Source organism: Sceloporus undulatus, chromosome 5 (genome assembly GCF_019175285.1).
Source record: "Sceloporus undulatus isolate JIND9_A2432 ecotype Alabama chromosome 5, SceUnd_v1.1, whole genome shotgun sequence".
Lineage (NCBI taxonomy): Eukaryota > Metazoa > Chordata > Lepidosauria > Squamata > Phrynosomatidae > Sceloporus > Sceloporus undulatus.
Window position 1 is genome coordinate 82,238,083 of NC_056526.1, and position 13,431 is coordinate 82,251,513.

The 13,431-nt window shown below is 40.5% G+C and overlaps 1 protein-coding gene across 2 annotated transcripts in view; it reads left to right on the plus strand.

Moving 5' to 3' along the window:
• The first annotated feature begins 601 nt into the window (after window positions 1-601).
• The window catches only part of LAMB1 (laminin subunit beta 1), a 64,651-nt gene continuing 51,821 nt past the window's right edge, over window positions 602-13,431 (plus strand). For both annotated transcript variants that reach the window (XM_042468148.1, XM_042468150.1), the window contains exons 1-3: window positions 602-763; window positions 7,738-7,873; window positions 13,350-13,423. In XM_042468148.1, coding sequence (XP_042324082.1) covers window positions 638-763; window positions 7,738-7,873; window positions 13,350-13,423 — 336 coding nt within the window. In that variant the 5' untranslated portion in view covers window positions 602-637. The remainder of the gene's footprint in view (window positions 764-7,737; window positions 7,874-13,349; window positions 13,424-13,431) is intronic.

Below are 13,431 nucleotides of genomic sequence, written 5' to 3' on the forward strand. Positions count from 1 at the left end.
CTGGTGCTCAGTTTGTGCTAACTAGTTTTAAAAGCAAACATCACACCTAAGACAGGAATGGTTTAGTGAATTGTCTTGGGATAAAGGGGATTTTATGACCAGTGTATTGTCAATTAGCTTGATTCTAGCTTTTTACACAGCCTCAGGGGCAGGCAATGGCAAACATCTTCTGAACAAATCTTGCCAAGAAAACTCCATGATATATTTACCTTAGGGTTGCAATAAGTCAGAAATAACTTGAAGGCACACAACAACAAAATTAGTGAAGATGGGAACTAGACTAGAATCTTTGATTCCATTTTTAACAGGAATTGCTGACTTAGAGGAGAAAATGTGCATGTGAACTGGGAAGTGAATACTGACAGGTATCCATTCTTTTATTTTAGGTAATGGTCACATATTACAAAATATCAAAAGTACCAGAAAACATAATGTCTCACTTAAACCAGACTATACTGATCTGCTGTTCTGCTTATTTTTTTTTAAACCAAGATTTAGAATCATTGTATGTAAAGTATGGTGTTCACCTCCCATGGAAACATTACCTTTCTCAACCTGAACTTCTCTTGAACTTATTCTCTCCTTCCTTTTTTTAGCATCTGGGCCTTTTGTAGCAGCTCAGGAACCAGAATACACTATGGATGTGCTGAAGGAGCTGCTACCCAGCCACCGGGACTACTTAAGGCCACATGATAAGCTACATGTCACCTCCACATGTGGCCTCCAAAAGCCTGAACCATACTGCATCTTGAGCCACCTTCAGGTAACTCTGGCAGAAAGGATCATAAAGAGAAGCATTCAGTGATTATGGGAGATGGGGGAACTCTTGTTTGCAACAGTCCCTGCCTCCACATCCTCCTTTCTTCTCCCCCTCAGTTGACCAAGTAACCCACTCCCTCCTGTAAGTAAAACATCTGGTGCGTCTAGAGGTTGAGAGGAAGCAGACTCTCCCTGCGGGCTCGAATTACAGTGCATGTGTCCTGCGTTTCCTCCCAATTTGCTTTTGCTCCCTGAATGACCAACTCCTTGAGGATTATGGTAGCATGAGCCCTCTTTGCTAGCTCTGCTTTGCCAACAAAGAAGGTCTTATCTCAATTCTTGGAGTGTTCTGTCTTAATTCAAACCATCTCAAACTATATCAAGAAAAATGCAGGGCTTTAAAATGTGAGGCATGCTTTGGGAACTTCTTCCACCTCTTTCCTGATTCAGCTTTTCTTTCTTTTCTTTTCTTTCTTTTTCTTTTTTCTTTTTTCTTTTTTCTTTTTCTTTCTTTCTTTTTTTTTTTGAGCTGGAAAGTGAAGTCAAATCAAAAAGTAGGCACAGCTTCCGTGTATTCTTTCCCACCTCCACCCCACATATTTCTATTTCCCCCCAACTTTTCTGCTTTTCTCTGTCTCTGTTTTTCCCTATTTTCTTTTTTCTTTTTTGATCATAAATGTTCTTTGTATTTTACTACATATAAAAACTTCAATCAAATATCTCTTTTAAAAAAAAGCGGACACAGCAAGATGTAATCAGAAATAAATAAATAAACTTTTATTTATACCCCACTTTTCGCTACAGAACAATCAAGCAGCTTACATGATTAAAGACAGTCATATACACTACATACAGTCTGTATAGTATATATCTAACACCACACCCTTAAAAAAGGATTAAACACAAATCCCACACCAGTTTTGTTTCAAGTGTTGCCTAAGATATTTAGCTCCCAGAGAGTCCAAGCAGTTCATTCAGGTTCCTTCATGATGCTGTTGATCAAAAATAAGCATGCCAGAAGGCCCAAGGATCAATCACAATTCTATGGCAGATTTTCAGGTGTAATCAGCGAAAACTGCAAATAAAAGCTTGAGATGTGTTGATGTAATCTGCTTCTTGGTGTGTTACTTCACTGGTTCTGAGGCAAAATTCATCTGGAAAGTTGAAAAATGGAGTAGGTAGAATTGGGTGGAGGAAACAGGCTAAAACCTAAGGATGTGCAAAAATCCCCCAGGAGTGTTCTGCTCCTGTTATAGATTAAAGATACTGAGGTACAACTCATGTGTTGCACATTGCTTTTGCTGGAGCTTCTCCAGGAGTCTGTGGTATATTCCAGAGCTTCACTGTAGTATGGTGATCTGATTTAAAAGGTATCAAGCGACATCTATGAACCTGGAAGAACAACAATATGACTCGCACCTACGTGACAACCATGTACCTCAACAACACAGCACCTCCTGCCCAACCCAATACCACAATCTGCCAGGCGTCGCCGTGTATCAGCCAAACCTAGAATTTGCGAGTCCGGTCGGGGAGAGCTATGTACTTATATGGTGACCAAAGTAGCATTCTTTTTAATGATAAAAAATGGTAGAAAATATGCCAAGAAATTATATACAGGACGATGCTATGTAAAGTGTTTAAACGACGCAAATTGGGGTACGTTTGTATCACGTGTCGTTGCTTTCGCTTTAGTGCAATTTATGACGCACAACTCGAAGTACAACGGTGTCTACAATAGTTGTAATATATTGGAAACAGGGGTTTCCGCTTAGATCAAAATGTGAGCGTGGGGGACACTTTGTGTATAAATCCCGGTTGGAGGGAACAGCCACGTGTTAGCCGTCGACGTCTCCCTCTACTCTGTCAAGCTGACAGACCTCCAAGACTCCTCATTATTCATCTCACGACTCCTCTCTCTCTCTTCAAAATGGCGGGTTGTGAAATCAGGAAAATTGCGCTCGTTAGTGAACAGATTATCGTTCCAGGTTGAGCTGGTTAGCATAGCTATCTTAGTCTAAGCCTTGAGGGCATGGTGGTTCAGGAGCAATTTATAAAGTAAGAGCCAGTGTGGGTTTAGTGCCAGATTGATGACATCGGTAGACCAGTGTGTCAAATCTCCAATTGACCAGGGAACCCAGAGGTGACCTGGAGGATTCAATACAGGTCATACTCTCAAGCCTCAGGGAAAGGCAAATGGCTACTCCCAAACAACCCGGTCGTGCCCAGTTGCGTACATCCGCGCCTCTAAAGTTGCAAAAACAACAGGATAAGTAGCCATATAGAGCTGCACCCACGGGCAATCCAGAAACGGTCTTGTAGCTCACAACGCCAGCAACTACACCATCTCTAGCCGACCGGTGCGAGCAGTGTGGTGTACAAGACTTACGAATACATCTACGCTAAACATACAATTTGTTCGACCGTAGGCACCCCGCATCGCCTTGCCTCTCAGAAGCAAACCGAATCGACTATGGACACAGGTGTTGACGGCGAAATCCCAAATCAACATGCAAAGGTAGTAAACTCTCATAATTGCGCAAAAACGAAACGCCTCGTTATCTCTCTACACGTCTGCTAGCGACTGTCGGAATAGGTCTAGGGGAGCAGCATGGCTTATACGAGTTGCAACTATCGCTTGTGTTTGCGTGGGGGAGAGCTCACGCAGTTAAGATAACGTGCTATCTGGAGTAGATGGAGAATATGCAGAGCTGTGTGCGTCACAGGGGTCAGACCGGTGCGCTTCCGCGTGAGTGGGGATATGTGTTGGAATCGCCCAATCCGCCCACTAATTATAACAGGTCAGAATGTCAGCTAAGTGAAATTATCCCAGGTCCGAGTTAAGCTGATGTGGTTATATGTACTAGTAGTCGTGTATTGAGTATAACAGTTTTAATCAATGTGTGGGGGGACAAGCGGTATTTGAAGGGTAAGAATAAAGGAAAACTTCAGGTGTGTACTTGATTTCATTTCCCCGGCAAGAGGGGGCTGAGAGAAGGTGTCAGGTATGTGCACTCCTTCCCAGCATCTGTTGACCTCTAACCAAGATAAGTGGGGTGTATGAGTAATGGGAGGTATTGTTAGTTTTGTAGCAGTTTCAGAGTATAATGTGTAGATATAGTGATTTTTTTCATGGTACCGCCATTCTTTTTTTCTTTTTTTTCAAAATACAATTTTAAATGATAAAAGTGTTGTACCAGAAGAAAATAAAATATTTTTTAAACCAAAGTGACGTATCTCAGATTTAAAAGAGAACTACAGGCTTTGTCAAAAATGAAATGGGGGTTTTTTTGGAAAACATCTGGGAGAAACTGACAGATGTTGGGGAACATCCAATTGAGAAGACCCATCTCTTGTGATGATTGTGAAAATATATTACACATGTTATCCAAGTAGGAAAGGGTAAAACATGTCAAGTGGGAGCATAAGGGAAAAAATGACATTTTATTTAAAAGACCCCAGAGCTAAAGGAGGAAAATTGTTGAGCTCCTCGAAAATGAACCGAGGTCCTGGAACCTCTGTCAGAGAAGTAAAGTTTTTAAAAAATCAACAACTAGGAACACTTCAAAAGAATTAAATAACTAAATTTAATTCTACAGATTTCTAATATAAAGGACAGCATTATCCTCTTTACTTTTAACCCTTCAAAGACCTGCAAGATTTGATTGGTCTAGAGACTAAACTGACTAACTGAGATTTTTATTTCATTTTTAAATGTGAGAACAAGCCATGGTTTTCTTTGTCCATTATGTTCCTTTGCCTAGTAGCCTCTGGTTCATCATTTCATTTTGTGTTCACAAGCATCATCCAAAATCCGCAATAAAAAGTGATGATTTATTGGGCCAACCAAAAGGCACATTATATATGTTGCAAGCATCCCACGCTCCACTGGGCTTTATCATAAGGCAAAAAGGTCTTAAAATGGTACAAGAGACAAAAGGGAAAAAAATAGTTTAGTGATCTTACTCATGGCCCTGCATTTGGTCTAGATGTTGTAGTTCTCTGTTCAGATGGTATACAAGGGTATTGATGCAAGTGGGCCCCTCCTCCTTCAGGCCATGTGGGTACTGGGAGATTCAATCAAGGAAATAAACTTTAAATTCAACTTGCAAGATAAAAGGCTAATGCCTTTGAGATCCAGTTTGTCTCAAATCCTTTGTGAGGCCACAAACCTCTTTGTTAGGAAGAGAACATTGACTTTCTAAGGAAGTCGTGGTGTTATTACTTTTAGGTGTTGCTAAGATAAAACAAGCCAATGCATTCCAAATTTACCTTTGTTCAAGCTAGAAACCTAAAATAGTAAAGTCTCAGTCCATTGGCTCTCTATTTAGGTTTCCTTGTGGCAGCTAAAATGTGGTATTTTCACATCCAGAAAATATATCCAGGGGTAGCTGTGTTGGTCATATAGCAAAGTACAGCATTATCCCAAATCCATGAAACAGTGATACCTTTGTTGGGCCAACCAGTTGGACCATCTTGCATTCTATGGGTGAGGCTAAACCCGGTTGGATTTGAGTAACATCTCTGGCTCTCCACCTTAAGGAAGTCAAAGTATAGATTTATAAAGTAAAGATTTTAGAGAAGCAACAGTATGTGTTATCTGAGCCTCCCTTTAGCTTTAAAATCTAATGTGATTAATAGTTCTAGAAAACTGAAAAGCTTGCTTGCAAATTTGCAACAATAAGATTGGTCCTAATAAAGCCACTATTGCAGTGACTTCAAACTCCTCAGTGCAGTCAACTGCTATAGCCAAATCAGAGATCCACAAATCATTTGTCAAAACAGAGGTTTACAGAATCTTCTGCAAATCAAATTAAAGGCATAGATGTAAACTGCATACAATAACTCTGGTCCTAAAGCAGTAGGGGTTTCTTTATTGAATTCCCCTGGTTTTTGAAAGGGAAATATATCATTACAGATTTGGTTATCTCATTAAAGCAGAAAGAAGCATTTTCTTACAAGGCAACCTATGTGATACATAAGAATAACTAACACTAATGATTACTGATTGTGTGACCAACCAGATTTGAATTTTGATCTCCCTGATCCAGGGGTGTCACTAGAGAGGTGTGTGAAGTGTGGACTGCACTGGTTGACACCTTAAGGGGGGGGGTGACACCACTGATTCCCAGATGTCTGCCTTTTGGCAGAAATGAGCTGTGGCATTCACTTGCATTCCTTTAAAACCCTGGAACTCAGTGGGAGTGAAGCCACGAGTGGCACAAGACTCAGTAAATGGAGAATGGAGGGTGTTTTTTTCCAATTTCTCTTTGAAATTTTTCTTTAAAAATGTCATATCTTGTCAGATTTTTACTTGAACCACATGAAACTATGTAAATACATTTAGGCTGTGCATATGATATTGTAATTTAAAGGTATAGTTTTAATTTTGCTAGTAACATTGGTACAAAATACATTACTAAGTGTGGGAGGAGGTCAATGGCGTGTGTGACATGATGAGTTACTGCACCAGGTGACAACAGCCCTACTGATGTCACTGTCCTGATCCAAGTCCAGTACCCTCACAGTTACACAATGGTGATTGTCTCAGATTAGATTGTGCTATATAAACAGTACCAAATAAGAAATTTAGTGGCGGGGGGGGGGATACAATAGTGTGTGTAATGTGCAAATTAGGTAGCAAGATTTGAAGAATTGGAATCTGACAAACTTAATCCTGCAGTAGTTCTTCAAGGCTAAACAAGAATTGTGCCCAAGCATCATGCAAAGGATTATAATTCCACAATTCCACATTTTGTGGCAGAGCAAGGAGCCTGACTAGTGGTCCTGGAGACAGTATAAACACGGAGAGGGCATCTTGAATTCTTTTGGCTGTGACCCATTCCATCTTAGCTACTATTCTGGGAAATAGTGGCAGGGAAAGGACTCTTGTCTGCCAAACTGTATAATATGAATCTTATTGTACAAACAGTGCGGTATGTACACTCGTCCCTCCACATTTACAGCTTTGTCTTTTGCAGATTTGATTATTCACAGATTTTATTAATATATTCTAGGTCCTTCAGCGCAACTCTATGGCCAACTTTAACCAAAAGTCACACTGAAGGACCTAGAGATTCCTAGGGAGAACACTCCACTGGGCATTTATAGCTCCTCCAGTGCAAATATATGGTCAACGTATAGCAGATGTTGACTACAGAGTTACACTAGAGGACCTAGAGATTCCTAGAGGTATTTCTCTCAGGTAAGAAACCATAATGTTTTTGTTATTTGCGGGTTATACACATTCACAGGTGTCCTGTGCCCCTAACCCTAGCGAATGTGGAGGGATAAGTGTACTAGTGAATAACCCGACAGAGTTCTGCATTTGTCCCTTCCCCTAGAAATATAGCTATTGGGGGGATTTATACACTATATCGGTGGAATAATTGAACTTTTATTTATTTTTAAAAGAGACATTACATGTTCACAAGATTTTTTTTTCTCCTTCAAGATGTGATCTTGCTTTTCACTTTGCCAGTGTATCAATTAGTTCGCTCAACCAAGTGAAATATATAAAATTTATATTTGAATAAATTAATGTATTAAATTGATCCATTCATATTTTGTAAGGAGAGGTATCAGTATTCAGGACCTTCTCTCAATAGCTCCACACTGATAGCAACACAACTTGAGACTGTTTCTTGGGAAGTAAGTAAACATGAAACCAGCTTGGGGTAGTGATTTCAGCAGTGGAATACAATTCTGGAGAGAAGAGTTTGATTCCCTGCTCAGCCATCGAAACCCACACATTCTCAGCCCCATAAAACCCATGATAGGTTGACCTTAGGGTTGCCATAAATCAGAAATGGCTTAAAGACACACAACAACAGCAACAACAACAAGTAAACATGATGCACATTTTCTATTTGAAGTCCAATATGCCTGGTATTTGTCAAAACTATAAGGTTGTCAAACATGGTGATCACACTCAGAAATAGTGGTCTCTGCAAGACTAATTTCTTTGTTTCATTTTAGGAGGACAAAAAATGTTTCACATGTGATTCAAGAGACCCATTCCATGAGACTCTCAACCCTGATAGCCATCGCATTGAAAATGTGGTCACAACATTTGCTCCAAACCGCCTCAAGTTGTGGTGGCAGTCAGAAACTGGTAGGCTATTTATTTATATGGGAAGGATTCTTCTAAAACAAAACTTGTGTCCCTCAACTGATCGTATATGTCTCTCAGTGCTCAAAATTATCTATACAGCTGCTTGCCTTGTAATTATTACTGCCTCTGCTTCATAGAATTGCAATCCTTTCACCAAAGTATTTTCCTTTTGTAAAAGTAGATCCTTTAATTTAAGTTTAGGATTTTTTATCCCAGAAAAGGTTTTCAAAATTTCAAAATACTAAGAGTAGAAGGAAATAATGATACAGTATGTAGTTGTTCCCCCCCCCCCCCCCCCGGATGAATTTCACTTATGAGCTCAGATCTCACAAGCTAGAAGGATGCAAATGAAGACATGTTTCACAATGAATAATCTCACTCTTGCAGTGTCTCAAGTCAAGATCTTCTTGGTAGTGGATTTAGGCTTAGGAACTCTATCTCCCATGAAGCTGCTTTCTTTCCAGTTTTCAGAAAGATTGTCAAAACAGTTTGGTACAAATATACTTTGTTGTTGCCTGATGTTCAAAGACAAGGTAATGATGATATTTTTAAGTAATTGTTTCTTCAAGCCTTATTAAATTATTAGGTGTTTAGTGTTGTTTTTTAGCTTACAGTTGTAAACCACTTAGACACTGCTTAGGCGGTATGAAGCGGTATATAAATGAAGCTTGTTTGTTTTGTTTTGTTTGTTTTGTTTGTTTTGCATTTGGAGCCACTTTGGGTGCCCTGTGAACCTGAGAAGTGTTATTCTGCCTTTAAGTCATTTCCAACTTATGGCAACTCTAAGGTGAATCAATTACAGTTTTCTGCCAAGATTTGCTATTGCCTCCCTCTGAGGCTGAATGGTAAGACAAGCATTATGTAAATCCCACTGATTCAATGGGTGTGCTCAGTGGCATCACTAGGGTTAGTGTTACCCAAGGCTACCTGGCACCCCCTCCACAAGCCAGGCTGCTTCTGCTATGGTCGGGGTGGGTTACTGCTGTGGCTGGTAGCCTTTTCTGGGTCTGGCACAGTTGCTGGGTGATCAGGAAAGGGGAGGTGACTTACTTTCCCACATGGCCAGAACACCTGGAAGACAACCTCTTCCCACCAGTGACTGCTGTTGGCAGTGGGCTTCTGGCCGTTACCCAACAGTCATTTCCGGGTCTGGCAGGGCCACTGGGTGAGTGGGAAAGGGAGGCAGCTCACCTTCGTGCATGGACAACAGACCCACCAGTGGAGAAAATACTATAACTATAGTCTGTTCTGTGCACAGCTGTTTGGAATTATTTTCTGTTAATGTACATCTACGTAAGTGTTCTTGGGATCCATCCTTAGTCCACCTTTCACCCCAAATGAATTAAGCTGAGCTCTCAGTCTCCAGGGTTTTCCATTCAGTATTGTAAATATCTGTCATGTAGTTTTATTGCACTAAACTTGGCATCAGAAATGCAGAAAAGTTTCGGCACACAAGCTTCCTTCAGAAATAAACAACACATGATTCTTTCTGTGTAGCTTGTGTTTTCTGCATTAGACTAGGCTCCAATAAGGACATTTATTACAATTCATATTTAATTCTGAATTATTGCTGTTTAACATTTCAAGAGCATAGTTTTATCCTTTTTTCTGCTGCTTCCACTTAAAGGATTACCTGGCATGATATTTCATGGCAGAGAGAGATTAAACTTCTGCCACAGGATGGGCTATGAAGAGAATAATCCGATTTTGGTTTAAAAAAATTAAATAAAAAATTAATTTTCCTGTTCAAAGAAATTTTAAGTGAAATTCAAAGACCATGATTTAGTTTTATGTTTTTTGACAGTGATACAACCTGGGGCAGATGATGGCTCTCTATCTTTCATTCTCACATCTTTCTCCGAAAGTGGGACCCAAAACAATGGCCTGTTACAGACTGCCAAAATAAAGCTGCTTTGGGTCTCTTTGGAGGTATGCTGTTTAAATGATGCATGCATCCTAAGAATCCGGAAGCTGCACCATAGCTGCACTCCAGTGCTTAGGAATGGAGTGTGGCTTTGGCGTGACCTCCGGACTCTTAGGACCCATGCTTCATTTAAATAGCATACCTCCAAAGAGACCTGAAGCAGCTTTATTTTGGCTGTCTGTAACAGGCCAATGTGACTTTCATGACCATGAATCTTCTTTGGCTTTTAGCCCAAACTTAGAAAGAATTGTCCAAGAGGCCTATCACCAAAATAAGTTAATTGCCTTCAATTGCACCCTTAGAAGTTCAGGCTTAAAAGAGAATCAGATTCATATAGCAGCCTCCACTGGGTATATCAGAGGGGAAGAGGAGGAATTACAGGTGGGAAGGTTAGAGCAGGAAAGATGCACCAAAGTGGACCCTGCTTACTCTGACAAGTGAATGAGCGAACTTGAAACAGATTAAGAGAGAATCACAGAATCATAGACTTGGAAGGAGAAACTACAAGTTAGTATTCAAGGAAGCAGCAACATCGTTAAAAACATCTGGCAAACATGTATAGGTTAGCAGTTACATCTTGTGAATATACATGTGAGATGTCATGAGTATTTGGTTTGTTTTTGAATGTTTGCATTTTTGGTGGCTTTAACCAGAAAGTTAGCAATTTTGAATCTGAATTTTAAAAAGTAGAATCAATACCTTGGGTGTGGTTATTAATTCTCCTTGGGTTCCTAAGGCTTTGGGGACTGACACACTGAGATTCCTGCACTTCAAAATTTCAGCTGTACTTTCCACTGTTTGCAAGGTCCTTAGCTATCTAGGTATGCTTGTAGTGGTGGCGGTCAAATTGCTCTGCCTCATTCACAGAATTTTAGAGAGGATCTAGATAAAAGTTGTATTTCACTTGTAAGCTTTCTGCGCTTTACCTTCTTCCACCTTCTTACTTTCCCCAAAAATTAGTTATGGAAGAAAAGACGGTATAGTTATGCAGTGCCTTTTTCTTAGCAACTCCCTGGAAGCACTCCAGCAGTACATTGTATCTGTAGATAGAAGGCTACAACAGTTAAATGGAACCTCCATCTTCAAAAGTAATACATGCAAAAAGCAAACAAAAGGATTTATCCACATCCTTCTTATTAATATCTAGAGGCAGCTGGTAGAGTGAAACAGGCACGGGTTCTCCACCCCTTCCTCTCAGACTGAGAGATTGGAGGGTCTGTGCCACTTGTCAGTTAGTTCGGGTCCCTGTCTGAGCTTACTTTTATCAACTTCTGGTTATGAAAATTCCCAGCTTATGATAGCGGTTAAACCAGAGAGGCCAGGTTAACATTAACATTCCACTTAAATATCTTAAAGTCTATCTACACCATCTATAGGTCTCTACCAGGTTAAATGTCCTTATTTAGTTATATATAAACATTGTAATGGGATATGCACAGGCTGAGGAATTGCCAGCTAAAATTCATCCAGCCTATAACAAGAGCATTGTTGAATGCAGAATGGTAGACTTGATGGACCTGGATCAGATCCAGTAAAGCAATTCATCAGGTAGGACCATCTGTTTGAGAACAAGATGAATTCAGCCAAGAAGATGAAGTATAGGAACGATCAATGGTGTATGTTCCCACCAGATTCCACTGCGTCTGCCAGAACTGGTGCCCTGCCCCCATGCCTTCTGGTACTCTCTTGCATACCAAAAACCTTCTCTTGAGGTCTGGGAAACCTTGAGCAGGTTTTTGGTGACACAGGAGGCTGCATTTGTACGGACAAGGAAAAAAGGGCCACATGATGCTAGTGTTAGGTACCAAAGGACAGCATTAGGATCTTGACTCCACATTTTACTGCAAAACAATTACTTGTATGGATAATTCAGTTTAGGTTCTGCCAAAGTCCTTCCCCTGATCATTCAGGAAGCTAGGTTCACTCAGATGTGGGAACATGGGAAACTTATACTGAGTCAGTATTTTGAACTCTGACTGTTGGAGGTTCTCCAGGGTTTCAGGCAGGACTCTTTGCTATCCTTACTTTGAGATCCCTAGTATTCCTTGGTGGTCTTCCATCCAAGTACTGGGCAGACCCAGCCCTAGCTGGCTTCCAAAATCAGATGCGGTGAGGTGTATGCTGGTAGCATGGTGATAGATCTTTCCAGCTTGAGCACTTTATGTCAAACCACACTTAAATGCTACATGAAAAAACATCCATGGTTGATGGTGAACTACAGTGGAACCTCGCCATCTGTGGACTTGCCACCTGTGGATTTGAGCATCCATGGACAGCAAGCACCATTAAGTGGCTTATGTGGCCGCACAAATGTCACACCAACGTTACAGACAATGGGACTTGAGGTCCTGCATTTTTCATAGCCACGGGGAAGGTGGCCAGAACAGATCCTCTATGGATACAAAGGTTCGACTGTATAACTGATTGGCAGTAACAAGAATTCCTCCTCTTCTCATTTGCACAACATTGGGATTCAAAGAAGCCTTACAAGAGGGATGGTATTGTGTTAAGGTTTAGTATTCTTGCCCTGTTGATAAGATCAATGTCAACTGATCACCTTCAGAGATTGCAGTGCAGTTTGATACATCATAGTGGATACTATTACTGTTGAACAATACAATGTTTTGTATAAATGCTGAGAATATTATGGTATACAAAAAGTATTTGAGCCCATCTTATATGGGGAAGATAGGTCTACAGTGGTGTAAGAATGGCAGTGTATGTTCCATAGATGCTATTTTAATTTTAAAGTGTAATATTGTTCACAAATAATCCAGAATTCATAGGTCTACACACACACAAGTGTTCTAAGAGGAAGAAGCATGTGACAGTTTGCATGTACTTAGCTTTCAGCTCTGTTAATAATAATAATAATAATAATATAATTTGTTTTATTTATATACCGCTATTCCAAAGATCATAGTGGTGAACAGCAAGTAAGCTAATTAGCAAGTAAGCTAATTTGCCCCCAACAGTCTGGGTACTCATTTTAGCGACCTCGGAAGGATGCAAGCCTGAGTCGAGCTTGGGCCCTTTTGCTGGTCTTGAACTCGCAACCTTGTGGTTTTGAGTGAATGGCTGCAGTACAGGCATTTAACCACTGCGCCACTAGGCGCAGTTAATGTTTCCCACAATGACTATCTTGTAATATAAGCTCTAGAGGAAGACTTGGAAAACAAGGAGCCCTCCAGATGTTGTTGGACTTCCATGATCCTTCACCACTGGCTTTGCTGGCCAGGGCTGATAGGACTTCCAGCATAACAACAGCTGGAGGGCCTTATGTTCCCTTCCCTTGCTCTAGAGAGATAGCAAAAACGGGTGCTTTTTAGTTTCTATAACAACTAGTGTATAGCAATGTGTAGCTAGTTCGTGGTAATTTTAATCTATATGATACTTTTTCATTCTGCTGAAGCCAAAGAACATCAGCAGGCTTTTGGTCTGACGGGACTGATTCCGTCAAGGAAACAAAGAGAGACACACGGAGAGATGAAATTCAATGCTTAACAAATGTTCTTGTTTACAATGCTATTTCCTTTCTCCCTCCCTCCACAGGAGTAGAAAATGTGACCATCCAATTGGATCTGGAAGCTGAATTCCATTTCACTCATCTCATTATGACCTTCAAGGTAAAGAA